The 21,497-nt window shown below is 38.7% G+C and overlaps 1 protein-coding gene across 27 annotated transcripts in view; it reads right to left on the bottom strand.

The window, feature by feature from the left end:
- The window catches only part of LOC115213775 (mediator of RNA polymerase II transcription subunit 25), a 116,720-nt gene that overhangs the window by 46,728 nt on the left and 48,495 nt on the right, over positions 1-21,497 (bottom strand). For 23 of the 27 annotated variants that reach the window (XM_036504534.1, XM_036504535.1, XM_029782604.2 and 20 more), the window contains 3 exons: positions 16,688-16,777; positions 14,756-14,818; positions 1,426-1,500 (listed from right to left, as the gene is read on the bottom strand). In XM_036504534.1, coding sequence (XP_036360427.1) covers positions 1,426-1,500; positions 14,756-14,818; positions 16,688-16,777 — 228 coding nt within the window. The remainder of the gene's footprint in view (positions 1-1,425; positions 1,501-14,755; positions 14,819-16,687; positions 16,778-21,497) is intronic. The other 4 variants (XM_036504543.1, XM_036504547.1, XM_036504548.1 and 1 more) reach the window with 2 other exon arrangements.

Genomic DNA, 21,497 nt, shown 5'->3' with positions numbered 1-21,497 from the left:
TTGGAAAATGAGGTATGTAGGTAGATGTAGAATAAAAACTGTTTTAATAGAAAACAATACAACACTGAACAAGAAAAAAAATGAATGAATGGTATTGTCTAGAATTGTCTGAACAAACCAAGGTTCTCCAAATCTGGATATTATTAAATTCTTCTAAAGTAGTGTAAGATAATTAACCCTTTCGTTACCAACCTGGCCAAAACTGGCTCTGGCTCTGTAGTACAAAATGTCTTGTTTTCATAAGTTTTGAATTAAAATCTTCCACCAAACCTTAGTTGCAATTTATGTTCCTAACATTAGCTTAATGATAACTAAGTTATTTTACTAAATTCTTTGTTATATTTAAAGTAATTGAAAGAAACACAGAGCATCTCAACAGAAATATGGTAACAAAATGGTTAAAATATATAATAAACAATTCTTAACCCTTTTGATACCAACCTGGCTGAAACCGCCTCTGGCTCTGTAGTACAAATGTCTTGTTTTCATAAGTTTTGAATTAAAATCTTCCACCAAACCTTAGTCACAATTTATGTTCCTAACATAAGCTTAATGATAACTAAGTTATTTCACTAAATTCTTTGTTATATTTAAAATAACTGAAAGAAATACAGAGCATATAAAAATACAGTAATGAAAGGGTTAATACAAGATTAACTGTTTCGAATTTAGCATGAGGTCAGCAGTTTTAGGGAAAGGAGCCAGTTGATTACAGAAAAATCTCATACACTAATCACACACCCTCCCATTATTAAAGAATTTATGTAATTACATACTTTGACTGTTTAGCATTTAAACTGGCCATATCCAGCCCAAATATTCTTATTGTTTTATGCTCAAACTGACCGCATCCATCCTCTCACTTCTATGCTACAATGTCATTCATTAAATTAAATAATCACATTATCGACATCCTGAAGCTATGATATTTTAGGGACCCCTTTGGTCATGAATGACCATGGGACTGCACCTAGAAGCTGAGATAATGCATGATTAATTCAAAACAATGTGAATAAATAAGCATTACATTTGACGGAATAATGTGAATGCTAAATGGTCACCATGGTGGGTCTGGTACAAGCACTAGAGTCCTTGGTTAAATACCATTTGACCATTGAAAATATACCTCAAAAAATCCTGTCCTATCCATGCAAGACTGGAAAAAGGATGTTAAATGATGATGAAGTAAAATACTTGGAATAAATTACTTCATGAACATCCATATAAATTTCAGAATTTCCAGACATATTCACTCTACCTTGTTATCTAACAAAGAAGAGAAACTGCTCTTTTGTTTTCGTTTTATTTTTCTCTTCTTTTTTTTTATTTTGTCTTTTTATGATTATGTAAAATGAAAAAGTAAAATACAAACAAACTAAAATAAAAGTTAAAATAACATGAGATTAATTTAGAAACTGGACCTACCATGTTAGTCTGGCCTTGATCCATAGCCATCTGCGGTTGAACTTGTCCAGCAACGAGGCTCATCCCTCCCGGCATCTGGTAACCATTCCAAAATGAATGAAAGGGAAGGAAAAGAGAACAAAAGATACTGATAAATAAATGTAGGATACAATAGCTTTGCAGCAGCAAAGATTGTTTATTTATATATATATATATATATATACAGGTACAACATTGTCTTTCTAGGACCTTTGCTTCCAAAGCCTTTCTGGTTTACTGATTATTTTTTCCAAACCAATAAAGGTCACTTTGGTCAACACGTGCTAAATTAAATAAATATTAAATTTAATTAAATAATTATTTGAAATATAGGTATCTGTATATCAGTATAAATGATACAAGTAAATTAATACTCTTTTCTACTCTAGGCCCAAAATTTTGGGGGAGAGGGGCAAGTCGATTAGATCGACCTCAGTACACAACTGATACTTAATTTATCAACCCTGAAAGGCAAAGTCAACCTTAGCAGAATTTGAGCTCAGAACGTAAAGACAGACGAAATGCCGATAAGCATTTCGCCCAGCATGCTAAACAAGTTTATTAATACTATAATGTGCAAGGTACCATTAAACCAAAGCTCTGCAGCCGGTATGCCATGGCACACTGGTGTGCCACTAGACGATGCTAGGTGTGCCGCAGTGTAACCTGAACATAATTTTTTTTCCCTATACTTTTAATTATATTTTTAGTTCAGGTGTGCTGCCGGATTCTGAAAGGAATATAAGTGTATCGCAGGTGAAAAAAGGTTGCAAAGCACCGCACTAAACTAGTCTGGTGGCTGCAGGAATTTGAAGTTCCTGCTTGTAAATTAGTATGGATTACAAGAGGTTCCGAACCATCAGTGTCCAGAAAGTCAACATTGTACCTATATGTGTGTGTATATATATATATAACATGCAATTTCATACAGAGCAAAACAATAATAACAATAATAATGATAAAAAGAAAGGAGCAAAATATGTTTGTTACATATAGCCATTTCAGTGAAGTACAGAGCAAACAAGACAATAAGGCGAATTATAAAGCTTGGATATATATTGATGACATTAGGATCAAGGCAGGAAAATATTCAGATGATGACGATGATGATGATGGTGATGACAAAGATAAATAATAATAATAATAATCCTTTCTACTATAGGCACAGGGCCTGGTTTTTTATGGAGAGGGGGGGACAGTCAATCACATCGACCCCAATACTTGACTGGTACTTGATTTATGAACTCTGAAAAGATGACAAGCAAAGTTGACCTCGGTGGAATTTGATCTCAGAACGTAAAGACGGATGAAATACCGCTAAGCATTTCGCCCAGCATGCTAACAATTCTGCCAGCTTGCTACCTATGGATAATAATAATAATAATAATAATAATAATAATCCTATCTACTTTAGGGCGACCTGAAATTTTGTAGAGCTTAACAGCGCTTAACCCTAACTCCATTGACACCAAAAGGATGAAAGGCAATTTTTAGGGGAAAGCCTAACCAACTGCATCAACCCTAGTGATCAACTGGTACTTATTTTGTTGATCCCAAAAGAATGAAAGGGAAGATAATCCCAGTGGAATTTGAACACAGAACGCAAAGCCAGAAGAAATGCAATGAAACATTGCTTGCCACCTCTAATTCTTTCTATTATAGACAAAAAGCTCAAGACCTTGCAGGAGGAGGTTAGTCAATTACACTGACCCCAGTACTCAAGTGGTACTTATTGACCCCAAAAGGATGAAAGGTAAAGTCACCTTCTTAGGAATTGCCTAATAATAATAATAATAATAACAATAATAATTAGTGGCCTTTTGAGTGGAATGGTCCACTCGACCTGATGCACCAGGTTCCAATCTGATCTGGCAAAGTTTCTACAGCTGGATACCCTTCCTAATGCCAACCACTCTGAGAGTGTAGTGGGTGCTTTTACGTGCCACTGGCACGAGGGCCTATCAGGCAGTTCTGGCAACGACCACACTCAAAAGGTGTGTTTTACATGCTACCTGCACAGGAGCCAGTCTGGCACCACTGGCAACAACTACGCTCGAATGTTGTTTTTCACATGCCACCAGCACGTAAAGGTAAGGCGACACTGGCAATGATCATGCTTGAATGGTGCTTTTTACATGCCACCAGCACGGGAGCCAGTCCATGGCCCTTGCAATAATCACACTGAGATGTGCTTTTAACGTTCCACTGATATGAGTGCCAATCAGGCAGTAGTCATTGCCCACGTCGGCGATTTTGATTTGATGAAATTCATTGAGCATTCCACCCAGCATGCTAACGATTCTGTCAACTCAATGCCTTAATAATAATAATAATAATCTGACTAAAATGAATTAGCATAACAGCAAAGAAACAAAAAATAGGGACAACTCACCAATGCCAATTCAACACTCCTGACTCAACACCAGGAATATTGATTAATAAATAATTTATTTGTTTTATATCTTTACTCATTTTACAACATTACCAGAATAGCTTGGGCAAAGTTTAGGGAGCTCTTACCTCTGCTGGTGACTAAAGGCCTCTCGCTCAGAGTAAAAGGCAGACTGTATGATGCATGTGTATGAACAGCCATGCTACATGGCAGTGAAACATGGGCCGTGACTGCTGAGGACATGCGTAAGCTCGCAAGGAATGAAGCCAGTATGCTCCGATGGATGTGTAATGTCAGTGTGCATACTTGACAGAGCGTTAGTACCCTGAGAGAAATGTTGGACCTAAGAAGCATCAGTTGTGGTGTGCAAGAGAGACGATTGCGCTGGTATGGTCATGTGGCGAGAATGGATGAAGATAGGTGTGTGAAAAAGTGCCAATCCCTAGCAGTGGAGGGAACCCATGGAAGAGGTAGACCCAGGAAAACCTGGGACGAGGTGGTGAAGCACGACCTTCAAACTTTAGGTCTCAATGAGGAAATGACCAGCGACCGAGACCTTTGGAAATATGCTGTGCGTGAGAAGACCAGGCAGGACAAGTGAGTCCAGCCCACTTATGCATGCTTTTCCTCCCTTGGACACACAAAGACCTGTTGAGGCAAGCAAAGTCGATATCGAACCTCATCCGACGACAGGCACCTATGCCAACCCCCCTTTGCTTGCGAAGACCTGTTGGGGCAAGTGAAATCGGAATCGAAATCGAGATTGAACCAATCCTATGACTGGCACCCAGCAGATGCCAGGACCCCTGGACTGGAGATACGTAAAAAGCACTATCCGAATCGTGGCCGATGCCAGCGCCGCCTCGACTGGCTTCCGTGTTGGTGGCACGTAAAAAGCACCATCCGAATCGTGGCCGAAGCCAGTGCCGCCTCGACTGGTTTCTGTGCCGGTGGCACATAAAATGCACCAATCCGACCATGGCCGATGCCAGCCTCGCCTGGCACCAGTGCAGGTGGCATGTAAAAAGCACCCACTACACTCACGGAGTGGTTGGCGTTAGGAAGGGCATCCAGCTGTAGAAACATTGCCAGATAAGACCGGAGCCTGATGCATCCTTCTGGCTTCCCAGATGCCCGGTCGAACCGTCCAACCCATGCTAGCATGGAGAACGGCCATTAAACGATGATGATGATGATGATTATTATTATTATTATTCAGGTCACTACCTGGAATCGAACTCGGAATCTTGGAGCTAGTAGCCCATACTCTTGACCACTACACCATATGCCCATGGGCATATAGAACTTAACTTTCAGTAAATTGCTAATTCAAATTTTAGCCTTGTATTAAGAATGTATAGTTTCTCAATTACTTTTATTTGAATTTTAAAATTTATGTCGTATTAAATTAATATTTTATAAATGATAATGTTATAAAACAAATACTCTTTTACTTGTTTCAGTCATTTGACTGTGGCCATGCTGGAGCACCGCCTTTTGTCGAGCAAATCGACCCCAGGACTTATTCTTTGTAAGCCTAGTACTTATTCTATCAGTCTCTTTTTTGCCAAACCGCTAAGTTACGGGGACGTAAACACACCAGCATCTGTTGTCAAGCGATGTTGGGGGGGGGGGCAAACACAGACACACAAACACACACACATATATACATATATACGACGGGCTTCTTTCAGTTTCCATCTACCAAATGCACTCACAAGGCTTTGGTCGGCCCGACGCCATAGTAGAAGACACTTGCCCAAGGTGCCACGTAGTGGGACTGAACCCAGAACCATGTGGTTGGTTAGCAAGCTACTTACCACACAGCCACTCCTACGCCTGTCTGATAATGTTATAAAACAAATGAAGTTATAAAACGAATAAATTATTTATTAATTAAGTTGTCTTGGTATGGAGCTGTTCTGGTGTTGAGTTGGTGGTGTTGAATTGTCCTGCACCCAAGAAACAAACATTTTAGAAATGAAACGTACTTAAAATAATTTAATAAAATTAATATTAAATAAGAAACATTAGATCTTTCTAACGTGATATTTGCATATTCATCAAACCCTCTAGCATTTAAACTGACCATGACTGGCCTAAATATTCTGTTGGGTTTTATGTTCAAACTGGACCGGATCATGCCTCTCACACCTAACTTACAATGTCATTCTAAAAATAAACAATTACATCACTGACTGAAATCTCAAAGATACAAGGTAATGCACGATTAATTCAAAACAAGGTGGATAAATAAGGATGAAATTTGATCTGGTCTCTCACACCTACCCTACAATGTCATTCTAAAAAATAAACAATTACATCATTGAAATATTGATGACACAAGAAAATGCATGATTAATTCAAAACAATGTGAATAAATACAGATTAAATTTGACAGAATAATATCAATGCTAAAGGGTTAATGGTTACAAAGACAGACAAAGCGACAAAAAAATGGTTAGTAGCTTTTTTGTAAAAGAAAAGAAAGTAAAAAAAAATTCACATGCAAAAACAAGATTTTTAATGATGAATGAATGGAACCAGTCATGGTAATGATAAGATTATTATTATTATTATAATTATTATCATTATTATTATTATTAGTGATAACAATAATGGTGCTTATTTGGATGATGGTAATGACTGGAATGAGATGGTTCGATGCAGCAGTTTGGATTCTGAAAATTGGCCCCGATCGACTGGACTTTCAGACTGTTTTGGCAAAAGTGCTTTTTAGCACTAGAAGCAAACACACAAACACACACACACATACACATGTGCAGAAATATACAGATAGAGATAGAAAGAGTGAAAGAGAGAGAGAGAGATTATAATATATTGACCATGAATAACATAAATGGCTTTACTTCTCTTCACACATATAAAGAGAAATATGCTTACATACATAAACAGAGAGAGGGGAGGGACAAGGAGGGAGAGAGAGAGAGACAGAGAGGGGGAGGGAGAGGGAAAGAAAGACACAAATTATTAAACACAATTGACACCACCATTTTCCCCTCTCCTGATAAACTGATTGCCCGTCGAGCGAAAGGTAACCCAAAAATCCTTCTATACCTTGCCATTAGAAACCTCTTTTCTGCCAACCCCTATTTCCCACCATCGAACAGCAGACATACTATTATTGCACAAGTGGCTCTGAAAGGGGTCTCAAGGAGTAACATCCCTGCCTTCCCGAGCTAGTTTTCCACTGCATTTCTTAAAAAGCATGGTAGAGGCTTTGGTCTAGGGACCACTCATGTCTAGAAACTGAGGTTAGGGGTAAGCAAGGACATGCTGCCTGTAGAAAATCCAACTCCAAAAAAGCCTCATGATAGCAAAGGAGAATGGACACCAGCCAGCCCAAAGGTTGGGGTGGGCTGCACCTGCATACCACAGTTGCCATGGCACTGAGGTAGATCCGGCCAACCCCATTAACGGGGACAAAACCCAGATTTAAAACACTGGACGATGGTGAAGTGAAAAGCAGACTGAAGGAATTTACAGACAATCAAAACACCTTTCCCCTGCAGTAAACAGCAAATCACTGGACATATTGACACACATAAAGAGAAACCCTAAACCAACCAATCCAGCCTAAACACATTTTACTGGTTCTATATTCAAACCAGCCTGATCTAACCTCTTATACCTGTTCTACAATGTCATTCTAAAGATATACAATCAAATCATTGAAATCTCAGAGCTATGATATAATGCATGATTATTTCAAAGCAGTGTGAATAAATAAGCATTACATTTGACCGGGTACTCTGAAGGTGAAAGGGTTTAACCGGCCATATCCAGCCAAACTATTTTACCTTTTTTTTTATGTTCAAACTGGCCAAATCTGGCCTTTCACACTTATCCTACAATGTCAGTCTAAAATTGAACAATTACATTACTGAAAACTTTTGAGCTACAAGATATTACATGATCAGTTCAAGACAATATGAATGTATAAGCATTATATTTGATAGAGTGAGCTGAATGCTAAGGAGTTAAACGCAAAGAGGGAGAGCAGGGGGAAGGAGAGAAACATAAAAATAAGAGAACCGTTAAGATATCTGATGTCAAGTAAGTCAGCATCAAATCATCAACAATGGCACTAAAACAGCCGGACAAAAACATTTCATACCCTATAATAATGCTGGCAAATGGAGGCGGGGGGGATCAGCTCGAAGAGGGCACAGAATACAGTGGGAACTGAAGGTAAATAGAGATAGCACATTTGGCCACATGGTAAAGAATTCAAACCTGACTACAAGATTCGTCTGTGTTTGCTTCCCGGCACAAAAGAGTACATGGCTGCTTTGCTTCAGGCTGCCTGGCTGACATCAGGCACCACCCTCGATTCTCAATTGAGTCATTAGCAATAGTTGGGGAAGGTGGGGTGGGGGCAATGATGTAGAAGTAACACATGACAAAATGACTTATATAAAAATGTCTGAATATTCTAAAAAGGACCAGCCTCTGCCTTGCCTGATGTAACGGACCTCAAACAAACAAAACATCACCAAAGACTTGCCACCAGCCTACCAGTTCAACCACATCTTCCCCAACTATTTTTCCTCCATAGAGTGATCTGCTGTTCTTGAGGAGACCTATTAAGTCAAGTATGTTAACACCAACATCAAAATGAAAATCAAATGGAAATTGTAGTTAAGATACCTGTGCCGGTGACACGTTAAAAGCACCATCTGAACGTGGCAGCTACCAGTGCCACCCGACTGGCGTTAGTGTTGGTGACACATAAAAGCACCAACCGATCGTGGCTGTTTGCCAGCTTCCTCTGGCCCCTGTGCCAGTGCCACGTAAAAAGCACCCACTACACTCACGGAGCAGTTAGCATTAGGAAGGGCATCCAGCTGTAGAAACATTGCCAGATCAGACTGGGCCTGGTGCAGCCTTCTGGCTTCCCAGAACCCGGTCAAACTGTCCAACCCATGCTAGCATGGAAAGCGGACATTAAACGATGATGATGATGATGAATGTAACACATCATCATTTAGTGTCCGCTTTCCATGCTGGCATGGGTTGGACAGTTCAACTGGGGTCTAGGAAGCCAGAAGGCTGCACCAGGCCCAGTCTGATCTGGCAATGTTTCTACAGCTGGATGCCCTTCCTAATGCCAACCACTCCGTGAGTGTAGTGGGTGCTTTTTACGTGCCACCGGCACAGTTGCCAGACAGGGCCGGCAAACGGCCACGGTCGGATGGTGCTTTTTACGTGCCACCGGCACGGGTCCAGGCGAGGCTGGCAACGGCCACGTTCGGATGGTTCGCTTACGTGTATCTGGTATCACAGCTACAATTTCCATTGATGTTGATCGATTTCGATTTTAGTACCTTTGGGATAACGTTAACACAGGAAAATAATAACTCAAAACTAAACCTACTATAAGAAACACTTTACATGAACAATGAACATCTATAAAGCATTCCCAAATATTTTTCATTTAAATCCACTGAAAGGACACTTGAATATATGTTTTATACATACACACACATATATATACATATGGATATGTGTATGTATAAACTGTAGACCCTCTATATTTTCAGTGTATAGTCATATGAAACACTGCACCAAAAGTTTATTATTTGAAAAAAGCAATGGATTTTCAGCCATCCGTATATGAATTTACACACACACACACACAATCATACATATGTACATAAACATACACACATATGCATCCAGACAGGTGCATACACATACATACACACACAGAGACATCATTATACATATACACACACACACACTTTTTACATGCCACCAGCACAGGATCAGTCATGTGGCACTAGCATTGACCACGCTAAAATGGTGCTTTTTAAGTGTCACCAGCACAGGTACCAGCCAGGCGGTACTGGCATTGACCATGCTTGAATGGTGCATCTTACATGCCACCAGCACAGAAGCCAGTCAGGTGGCACTAGCAACGACCACATTCGAACGGTGCTTTTTACGTGCCACCAGCACAGGTGCCAGTCAGGCTGCACTAGCAACGACCACACTCAAATGGTGCTTTTTACGTGCCACCAGCACAGGTGCCAGTCAGGCTACACTAGCAATGACCACACTCGAATGGTGCTTTTTACGTTCCACCGGCACAGGTGCCAGTCAGGCTGCACTGGCAAAAACCACACTCGAATGGTGCTGATTTGCATAAAAGTCTAGAAATGCTGGGTTTTTTCCAAGAAAGAACAAAGCAAACTGATTCACATTCTTCAAATATAACTGATTAGTGGTAAAGTAAAATTTTAAAGACATTCCAGGAATTCTCTATTTGAGGTTCCCGGGTTGACCATATAAACACAATAATATGCACATATGGCATATACACACACAGACACACTCACACATAGGAATTCCAACATTTCATGGTTTGCTACCTCAACAGCTCCTTTATAGGGTCCAGTGGCTAATGACATCATCAGAAGAAACCACGTCCGGTTTCAGCCCCTACTCCTCTACCATTTTTGACATGGCGGGGCCCCACCTTTCAGAAGTGTCATCAGCCCTGGTATTGAGTGCATTTCTTCTTTCTTCTTTTATCTTCTGTTCCCTGGCCTCTTCAATGCAGCGTCAATGAGGGTCAGCGGGCGACTGACCATCCTGACAAATTTCCCTTTAAATACTCACTGGTAGGCTCCAGCAGCCAGCACCAGATAGTTGTCACATGACACAGTTTAAACTTCAGCTGACCAATGGAGGGGAAGGGCATGTAGTTATAGCCACACCCTCTCTAAACCTGCCTTCCAACAGTGTTGTATCAGTTTCAGTTCCAGCAGTTAGAGCCGACCAGCTGTTTGGTGGTACAAGCCTTCAAACCAGGAGAAGGGGGAGCCATGAATGAGACCCCTACCTGTCAATCAGTGATGCTGCTTAAGTGTCAGCCAGTCTCACCTAGCGATGGTACTTCCCAGCCAGCATGTTATGGCTTTCAAGCCATTTTTGATCTTGCTTCAGCCATATATAGGAGCTGGCTTTGTCGACTGTCTCCTGTATCCTCCTTATTACTTTCCGCAGCTCTGAGCTCAAAAATGAAAACCTTCTTAGCACACACACTCATGTACTAAAGTTACATGCACACCCACTTTATGAGAACAAGGGTTATCCACACATGACATTCACCTACATATATGTGCACACAGTAACTAATTCACATGGCTGCAACCCCCACCTGAGCTGCCTTGGCTTAATAACAGTTGAGCAGAATAAAGATTTCAAATTTCAGAACAAGGCCAGCAATTTTTTCAAGGGGAGGGTAAATCGATTACATCAACCCCCGAGCTGGCAAAAACGTTAGCATGCCGGACGAAATGCTTAGCGGTATTTCCGCTACGTTCAGAGTTCAAATTCTGCCGAGGTTGACATTGCCTTTCATCCTTTCGGGGTCAATTAAATAAGTACCAGTTACGCGCTGGGGTCGATATAATCGACTTAATCCGTCTGCCTGTCCTTGTTTGTCTCCTCTGTGTTTAACCCCTTGTGGGTAGTAAAGGAATAGGTACTTGTTTTGACCCCACCACACATTCAAAAGATGGTGAAAGGCAAAAATTAACCTTTCAATCGTGGCAGAATTTGAACACAGCTGAGTAGAATAATACCATTGTAATCAGTGAGCCAAATAGGTATGTAAATAAACCATTTTAATTCACACAGCTGAAGGTCTCTGTATGACAAACCTGACCTACCCTGCAGTCATTTCACTGTGGCCATGCAGGAGCGCCATTTTGAGGGTTTTTTTTAGTCAAACAAATCAACCCCAAGATGCATTCTATTGATCGCTTTTGCCAAATTGCTAAGTTACGCAAAATGTAAACACACCAACACCAATTATCAAGCGGTGGGGGGGGGGGGCAAATACATACACAAAATACACATACACACAAATATATATTGAGCTCTTTCAGTTTCCATCTACCAAACCCACTCACAAGGCTTTGGTCAGCCTGAGGCTATAGAAGAAGACACTTGCCCAAGGTGCCACGCAATGGGACTGAACCTGGAACCGTGTCATTGGGAAGCAAGCTTCTTACCACAGAGCTATGCATGTGCCTATCACACATATGTATATATCATTGTATCAACCAGACTGTCAGATGCTGTTATACACCATTGGTCACAATGCACTTCCTAGTATTATTGAAACTTTCAAATGATTCCACCCAGCTGGCTAGGCAGGCTGGCCAACATTCCGGCTGAATGGAAAGCCAGTCTGTCACATGGTTATCCATTTACAACTGAATAGTATATAGATATAGATATATGATTGGAAATAAGCAACTTAGAATATTGAAAATTGGAGTGATTCAGTTATTTATGCATCACAGAATACTCTGCATTTACATTATTTACATTTGACGGATATTTGTCCTCATCTTCTTTGTTGTTAACACAACATTTCAGCTGATGTACTCTCCAGCCTTCATCAGGTGTCCTGGGGGAATTTCGAACCTAGGTTCTCATTCCTAAGGTATTTTTCCGATATTATTATTAGTAGTAGTACTCAGGTCACTGACTCAGAATCTTGTGGTTAGTAGCCCGCGCTCTTAACCACTACGCCATACGTCCACAGACATATGGCATAGTGGTTAAGAGCGTGGGCTACTAACCCCAAGATTCCAAGTTCAATTCCAAGCAGTGACCTGAATAATAATAATAACATCAGAAAAATATCTTAGGAATGGGAACTCAGGTTCAAAATTCCCCCAGTACACCTGATGAAGGCTGGAGAGTACATCAGCCGAAATGTTGTGTTAACAACAAACAAGATGTGGACAAATATCCATCAAATGTAAATAATGTAATGAATTTGAATCAAACTGTTTTGATCCATATATATATTTATGTGTGTGTGTGTGTGTGTATATATATATATATAGAGAGAGAGAGAGAGAGGGAGAGAGAGAGAGAGATTTGAAAAATTAGAATGTATAAGCACGGGGCATATACTGGATTGCCTCATGTATATATATTTAATCAAATGTATACTTGCTGAAGAAGACTTCGCCTAGCAAATTATTTTATTTGCTAAAAAAAGTCTGAAACCATTGGTCCAGGAGTTAGATGCTAAATGTTCTTATTTTTCATTCCCTTTCAAAATTTTAACCCTAATTGTGGTTTGGAATTTAACTGTCCTCTCTAGCGTGTATGTAGTCCTATGATAGATACTTCTTATGTGTTTAAATGTACACTGTACTTATAGTCTATTGACTAAATTTTTACATGCTAGGCCACTGGTAATGGAAATTTTAAATATTTCTGGAAAATTTTTGAATTGAAAAGCCGGCATTTTATTTACTGACAACAAGGAGCTGCACTTGCGCGGTAGATTTGAAAAATTAGAATGCATAAACATGGGGCATATACTGGATTGCCTCGTGTATATATATTTAATCCAAGGTGTACCTGCTGAAGAAGACTTCGCCTAGCAAATTATTTTATTTGCTAAAAAAAAGTCTGAAACCATTGGTCCAGGAGTTAGATGGTATATGTTTTTATTTTTCATTCCCTTCGAAATTTTATCCCTAATAGTAGTTTGGAATTTAACTGTTCTCTCTAGCATGCAAGGAATCCTATGATGGATGCCTGTTTAAATAAATGTACACTATATATATATACACACACACACATACATACACAAACACATATACAAACACACACATATATATAAACACATACATATGTATAGAAACAATGAGGTAACCTCCACATTCTCACTCATCCTGTTAAGAATAACAGCCCCACCTCTCTCAAAGTTCACCCACCCTATCATCTTAAAAATAAAAGGACATACTGAATAATCTGAATAATGTATGAACTAGATACACAATGCCTGCAAAACTGAAGGGATGGCTATGGTTGAAACACCTTTGGTCAGAGGCCTTAATAAATCTCTCTATATATAAAGCTGAAGTTGTCTGTATGGCAGGTTTGGTAGCCTTCAACTAACCCTATCTCCTCCGAGACCCTGCAGCATAGGTTGACCAAAATTGAGAGTATGATAGAAGAAGACTTGCTCTTCCTTCCATAGAAGAAAAAATTCAAATCGGACCATGTTAACACCAAAAATTATTTACTTCAAAAAGGTGCTTCTTTTCTATGAAAATCCCTATTTTTTACGATTTTTTGACTGCTGTGTCGTCATTTTGCGGTGCATTTCAACCAGAAAAATGTTCACTTGAAGAGAATAACAAGCTACATAATACAAAATTTTTACTTTTCAAAAATTCCAATTCTAACAGGTCAAAACAAACCCGACCAATGCGGGGTAATACTGCTAGTACATTTATAAATATAAGCCAGACATGGACAAACATAAAGCTCACAGTTCATTAGTTGTGATGAAGTTATTATAGGATGTTGTTTTTGGTTGTTTTTTTTTTTGTTTTGGGTTTTTTTTCTTCTTTTTGCAGCTGATTAACAGTGGTACATGTATTGATTACTGAATAGAAATCAGATAAAATCATATCTGCTGTGGGTGGAGATACTCTAAGTACTGGATGTGAGTGTTCCCATGTTTGTATTGCATATTCAATGTTGTTCTCTATATCAAGGATATTGAGACCTACTTTTTTTTGTTATACGTGTAGTTTTATCGGTAAAGTCATCCATAGCTGTCTCGAGCACACGGTGAAATCTTTGTAAAATATGACGGAGCATTGAATGATATGGAAAAGAGCCTTAATAAACAAGCAAATAAATAAATAAATAAATAATGGGGGGCTTTTGTTTGTGAAAAGAAACACATGTATTTCACGACGCAGCGTGTCTTTCTTTTCGATTGAGAATGACAACCTTCACCAACCTGAGGGACCAAGGGAAGCGAATGAATAACCAAAGCTGAATGGCGGGAAATAAACTGGTTGTCCCTCTAGCGGAAGGGAGTCCAAAAATTGTTCTGTGCCTTACCATTGGGAACCTCTTATCTGCCAATTCTATTTCTCTCCATTGAACAGCAGACATACTATTGCACTACAAGTGAAAAACAACAGACTCGTTGGCATGCTATAGGTGGGAACTCACAGCAAATCAAAAACATAACCTTTTCCCTGCAGTAAACAACAAATCAGTGGACATAGGAATAGGCAATTTTTTTTTACACATTTATTTATTTACATTTTTAATTTCATATATTTTTAGAATGGTTAAATATCTTAATCTTTCTCCTGGCTAATGAAAACCATCCCCGTGTACCTTTCATTGCAAGTAAGAACTAAGCACAGCAAACCATCCCTAGCATGGTCTGTTTCCACTTGCCTGTAAAAACCAGTAGCATAGCTGGAGAAGGAAGGAGGGAGCCAAAAGGAACAGTCTACCTCAGGAGACACTTTTACAAGGGCAGTACTTTACACCTGCCGTATAAGCACCTATTGGCGGGACGGGGCAGGCTCAATGGCTCCCCCAAGAGGCATACATTCTCGCTATGCCACTGATAAAAAGAGCAGCTATATCTATCGTTAGATAAATCCCCTCCGCCTGAAATCTACAATTTTAATCTCTAGCTCTCTGCCAAAGTGACAACAGCCCCTATTACAGGGGCCAACACATACAAGGTCACAGTTGCTATGTGAGCTGAGGCAATAATGAAGTCTGACCAAAACTATTCTGCTTATTGATAGCACTACTGCAGATGCATGTTACATGAGCTTCAAGTGAAAAGCTATCGTTTCAAATTTTGGCACAAGGCCAGAATTTTTTTTAGATGGAAGGTAAGTCGATTACATCCATCCCCATTGCTCAAAATGTACTTATTTTATTGACCCTTAAAAGGGAGAGGGAAAGGCAATATCAACCTCTCAATCTTGGCAGAATTTGAACATTATTTTTTTTTTTTACATCTAGTTTCAGCTCACAAGCTGTGGCCATGCTGGGGCACTGCCATTAGCCAAATAAATATATAAATAAGGAGTGGCTGTGTGCTAAGTAGCTTGCTTGTGAACCAAATGGTTCTGAGTTCAGTCCCACTGCGTGGCACCTTGGGCAAGTGTCTTCTACTATAGCCTCAGGCCGACCAAAGCCTTGTGAGTGGATTAGGTAGATGGAAACTGAAAGAAGCCCGTCATATATATGTATATATATATGTATGTGTGTTTGTGTTTGTCTCCCCCAACATCGCTTGACAACCGATGCTGGTGTGTTTAAGTCGCCGTAACTTAGCGGTTCGGCAAAAGAGACCGATAGAATAAGTACTGGGCTTACAAAGAATAAGTCTTGGGGTCAATTTGCTCGACTCAAGGCGGTGCTCCAGCATGGCCACAGTCAAATGACTGAAACTGAATCAAGTAAAAGAATAAATTCACACAGCTGAAGCAACCTGTATGACAAACTTGACACAAATTGTCTAAATAAAGATTTCATTTAAAATCATTTCTAAAAGATAATGAGCAGTCAGAGCCTAGAACTGAATACATTAATGTCGACTAATATATTTTAAAAACCAGCCATTTACTTGGAAGTTTTAAAATGCTTCATCCAAGTTATATCATATATTCACTGAAGCTGGGAAATACTAGAATCATAAATGAACTATGTTTACCTAGGAGTCTAACATTTAAGCTACATTGGTTTATAAATCTAGAGACAAAGCCAAGAAAGATTCATCTTGGTTTCTAAATTAAACATAATTATTACCTAACTGAATTTATATCCAATACAGTGGTAGCATCGTTTATATTGCTTAAACTTCGTTAATTTATGTTTCTAAATTATAATGTCCAACTAATTTGCTTAAGGAAAAGTAATAAAAAAAAGCAGTTGTGGTGATAGGTAAAAAACGGTGAGGTGTTTTATTATTATTATTATTATTTAGGATATAGAGGACAGAAAAAAAATTAGAATAACCTGTGTGGTAACAACTCCCATTGAAGTAGGTGCCATGTTCTGTGCAGATATGGCAGTCAGTGGCTGTGGTACATTTGACTGAGTAACCATCTGCAAAGCCAACCATATAGATCAACAAAACAGACATGAAAGAAAAAAGGTTCAAATACCAGTTATATTTTATCTAACCTTTAGGAATGTAAAGATTCACGCGGACCAAAAGTTTAAAAATTAAAAAAATTAAAACATTTAAATGCAATAGAAACAAAAAATAATTTTTAAGTTTTAAACAAAATGAAATGAGGATTAGAATTTTAACCTTTAGCACACAGCAGTTTCTCTAGAATTGTCTCCCCTGCCACTGCCCTGTTGCTACAGGGGAGGAAACTCATAAAGCAACATGATGTGCTTAAAGTGTGCTAAAGGTTAAACTGGAAATGGTGTAGGAATGATTTGATGATACTTTAAGAAAGAACATCTTTGCAACAAAATTTTACACCTTTTTCCAAAACAAGAATAATATACCACAAATATTACAAATCACAATAACTAAAACAAGTTAATTCAAAATGCAAAAACATGACAGGAAATGCATTTCAAATTATAAAGAAAAACAATTCAAATATTTTGAAGTATACAAAATAAAAATTAAATAAAATTTACAATAACAATTATATCTGATAATTAGTAAACACTGTTTCATTTGTTCTTAAAAAGTAGAAATCTTCTTTTGTTGCATCTGGGAGGGTCATTATGTCAATAATAAACACATGCACTGGTTCTGTTTCACTTTTTATTTGTCAACTGGTTAGCTATTTAACCAAATCGATTATTTGATCAATTTCAATTTAATTTAAATTAATAAATTATTTGATTAATTAATTGCACTAGTTGATTGACTAGCTAAACGATTAATCAATCATCATCAATCAATTAGTTAATTGGTTAAATGTTTAACCAATTGGCAAATGAATATGAAAAATAAAGAAACGACACAGGACCAGTGTGTGTGTATTTATTAGCATAACGACCCTCCAGAGATACTACATGAAATGTTTTAATACATGGATTCACATCAAGAATCATACAAACCGAACACGAAGTCTAGAAAATCTCATAGACCAAAAAGTATTTCAACTCAGTATATCGCAGTATCCAAGGTGTGTAGGAGAAGACATTGCCAGTGACCAAAATTCCAAACATCTTAATCGATAGCAAATGTTAAACTCCAAAATTACCCCCATTGAATAGTCGAGATAATCTTTTTTTTTTTTTTTTTTCATAAACCTGCTTTAATTCATTCAGGTACAAGAGAGAGAGAGAGAGAGCAAGGTTTATTCCATCTGTAGTGAATTTTTGTTTATGAATGAATGAAATTTATTAATTCACCCAAACTTACATTTTATCAGGTTTCCACAAAATGTACTTCACTCGAGTCGAGTTCAAATCTCTTTACAGATTTTCTCAAACACTCAAATGCAAATAGATAAATATTTTGTGAGGTTATAAGAGATAATGGTGTCATTGAGACCCAAAGGTGTCAGGTAATGCTGAATAAGTGCTATAGACAGACCATAGTTAAGTTCCAGATTCAGTAATATTGCAAATAAAGAGTTCAACGTTGGTCACATGTCAGCGTATGTATATATGAATTTTTTGCATAATGAGATAAAAAACCAAGGCTTTATAGATATTAGAGCATTTATAGATAGAATGCTCTAATATCTATACAGCCTTATCTCATTATGCAAAAAATTCATATATAAATATTTTGTGATAAATATTTTGCGATATCTTCTGGAATCTTTTATTGTATAAAGCAGACTATATCGTAAATGAAATATAGTATCGTTTGTCTCCTACCTTCTGCTTGTTGCAGTCGTCAGGCTATGGCCATGCTTCAGCACCACCTTGAGGAATTTTTAGTTGAATGAATCATTCCTTGTGCTTATTTTTCTTTAAGCCTGGTACTTATTTTATCAGCTTCTTTTGGCCGAACTGCTAAGCTTCAGGGATATAAACTCACCAACACCAGTTGTCAAGTAGTGGTGGAGGACAAACAGACACAAAGACACACATAGACAAACAGACAGACAGATAGATTGGTAGACAGACTGACAGACAGATACAACAGGCTTTTTTCAGTTTCTTATTTCTTTGTTGCCCACAAGGGGCTATACGTAGAGGGGACAAACAAAGACACACAAAGGGATTAAGTCGATTACATCGAACCCAGTGCGTAGCTGGTACTTAATTTATCGACCCCAAAAGGATGAAAGGCAAAGTTGACCTCAGCGGAACTTGAACTCAGAACGTAACAGCAGACGAAATACGGCTACGCATTTCGCCCGGCGTGCTAACATTTCTTATTTCTTTACTGCCCACAAGGGGCTACACAGAGGGGACAAACAAGAACACACAAACTGATTAAGTAGATTACATTGAACCCAGTGTGTAACTGGTACTTAATTTATCGACCCCGAAAGGATGAAAGGCAAAGTCGACCTCGGTAGAATTTGAACTCAGAACATAAACACAGACGAAATATCACTAAGCATTTCGCCCGGCATGCTAACGTTTCTGCCAGCTCACCGCCTTTTTTCAGTTTCTGCCTACCAAATTCACTGCTTTAGTCATTCCAAAGCTATAGAAGAATACATATATTAGCTGAGAGACTCCACTTACAAAAACCAAATATGTTATGTCTCACATATTGTCCATTTGGATTACTCTTTGATGTTTAATCAATTATTTCTTTATTATGAAACATTTTTTTGGTGAGGAGGTGGTATTTTCTTATATTCTTGTATTAGTTCCAACCTGAAGGCTGTGGCAATGCTGGAGCACTGCCTATGCAGTTAGCTTTTGGTGAATGAGAGAGTTTACATGCTGTTACCCTCAGATGAGTTTTATGCTACAACACTTGTTCGTGAACTTAGTAAAACCTCCAAGGGCTTTTTGGATACATTGACACTGAGCCCGTGTAAATTTCTCGGCTTCTTTGACAAGATATTGACAAACTAGTGACCTCTGAAACTTAAGCTGTTGCAGTTTGTGGTTCTGACTTTCAACAGAGAGGTTAGGACCTTCAGAACTATATACTGATTACCAATATAGAGACTGGTGTAGTTCTCAATACTAAAGTTTAGAGTGAGCCACTCAAAGATCTATGATGTATAGATCACTGATACCATGTACAGATTTTTCCCAGCTTCTCTTCAGGGAGCAAAGTTTCAATGCTTTCAACCTCTCCCAGAAGCTTAATTGTTGAACAAAGATGATCTTCATTAAGCATTATTGGATTGCATTGAGATCTGTTGTTGACCTAGTATTGTTTGGCAAGCAGAATAGTGAACAATGTTCCAGTCAGCTGAAGACAAATGTTCTCTACAAACACAACATGATTTCCTGCTTTCTCTCATACTGAACAATCTCAGAATCTTTCCTGCAAGCCTTTTGCACAGTTGCCACCTAGGTAATATGTACATGAAATGACACTTCATTGCTCATATTAATTCCCAGCTCCCACACTAACTGTGACTTTGGAAATCTCTTTAGTTACTATAACAACTGAGCATCTTTTCTCTTCTGTTCTCAGTATTTTTACCTCACAGGATTATCTTTTATCCTTTACTCATTTTAGTCATTGATCTGTGGCCATGCTAGGGCACCGCCCTGAAGGGTTTAACCCTTTAGCATTTAAACCAGCAATATCTGGCCAAAAGTATTCTGCCTGTTTTATGTTCAAACTGGCCAGATCTGGTCTCTCACACCAACCCTACAATATTGTTTTAAAAATTAACAGCTTCCTCGTCAAAATCTCATAGCTACAAGATAATGCATGATTAATTCAAAACAATGTGGATGAAGAAGCATTAATTTGAGCAGAATAATGTGAACACTAAAGGGTTAATCAAACAATTTGACCCCAGTACTTAAGCTTTGTTTTTTTTAAAGTCAGGTATTTATTTTATTTGTCTCCTTTGCCAAACTGTTAAGTTACAGAGGCGTAAACAAAACCAACACTAATCTATCACAAATACACACACACACACTTTCTCTTCACTGAAGATCCAGCTGGGTTGGCAACTCATGTTGGTTGACCACAGGCCACATGATCACAGCAGATGAGGAGGTATCTGGCGGAAATAGGGACTCAGTGGGACTCTGGCTTAACAGGTCGCTCAAGTGGATCCAAGAATAAAACAACAAATGGTAAATACAGCAACATGCTGCAACGGTGCATAGCCCCACACCTGAACCTGCATCTTAGTACATGAGCACTTGAGACAAGAGAATCGAGTTAACTTGTGGGGTACTTTCTGGAATTCTCCACATTCCATGACATATTACACCAACTTTATTTTTACTGGCCAAATAGCAAAAAGGTTGCAAGAACTGATTTGAAAGTGATTAGCAACTTACCTCACCAGTAAAAGCTTAATCAGCACAGTGAGGGTGAAACTCCACCCCTAACGTGCAAAACAGTCTAACTGAAATGGTAACGAAACTAACAGAAAGAATTATTATATTTCACAAGACTTTCGGTCTTTCAAATGCTGCATGCAAGATACCGCAAACATTAATTAAATGCAAGGAGTGACAAAAATGGTTCAACAACAATGTTGTTAGTACAACGAAGCAGCCCTTCATAAACAACATATTGACTTCAAATGTTGGCACAAGGCCAGCAAATTTCAGGGGAGGGGGGTTAAGTCAATTACTTCAACCCTGGTGTCCCCACTCCACCAAAAGGATGAAAGGTGAAGTCAGCCCTGAAGGCATTTGAACTCTGAACATAGAGCCAAGAGAAATGCCACTAAGCATTTTT

This window comes from Octopus sinensis, linkage group LG7 (assembly GCF_006345805.1).
Source record: "Octopus sinensis linkage group LG7, ASM634580v1, whole genome shotgun sequence".
NCBI lineage: Eukaryota > Metazoa > Mollusca > Cephalopoda > Octopoda > Octopodidae > Octopus > Octopus sinensis.
The sequence above is the reverse complement of the archived record's forward strand: the minus strand, read 5'-3'. Positions and strand labels throughout refer to the sequence as shown.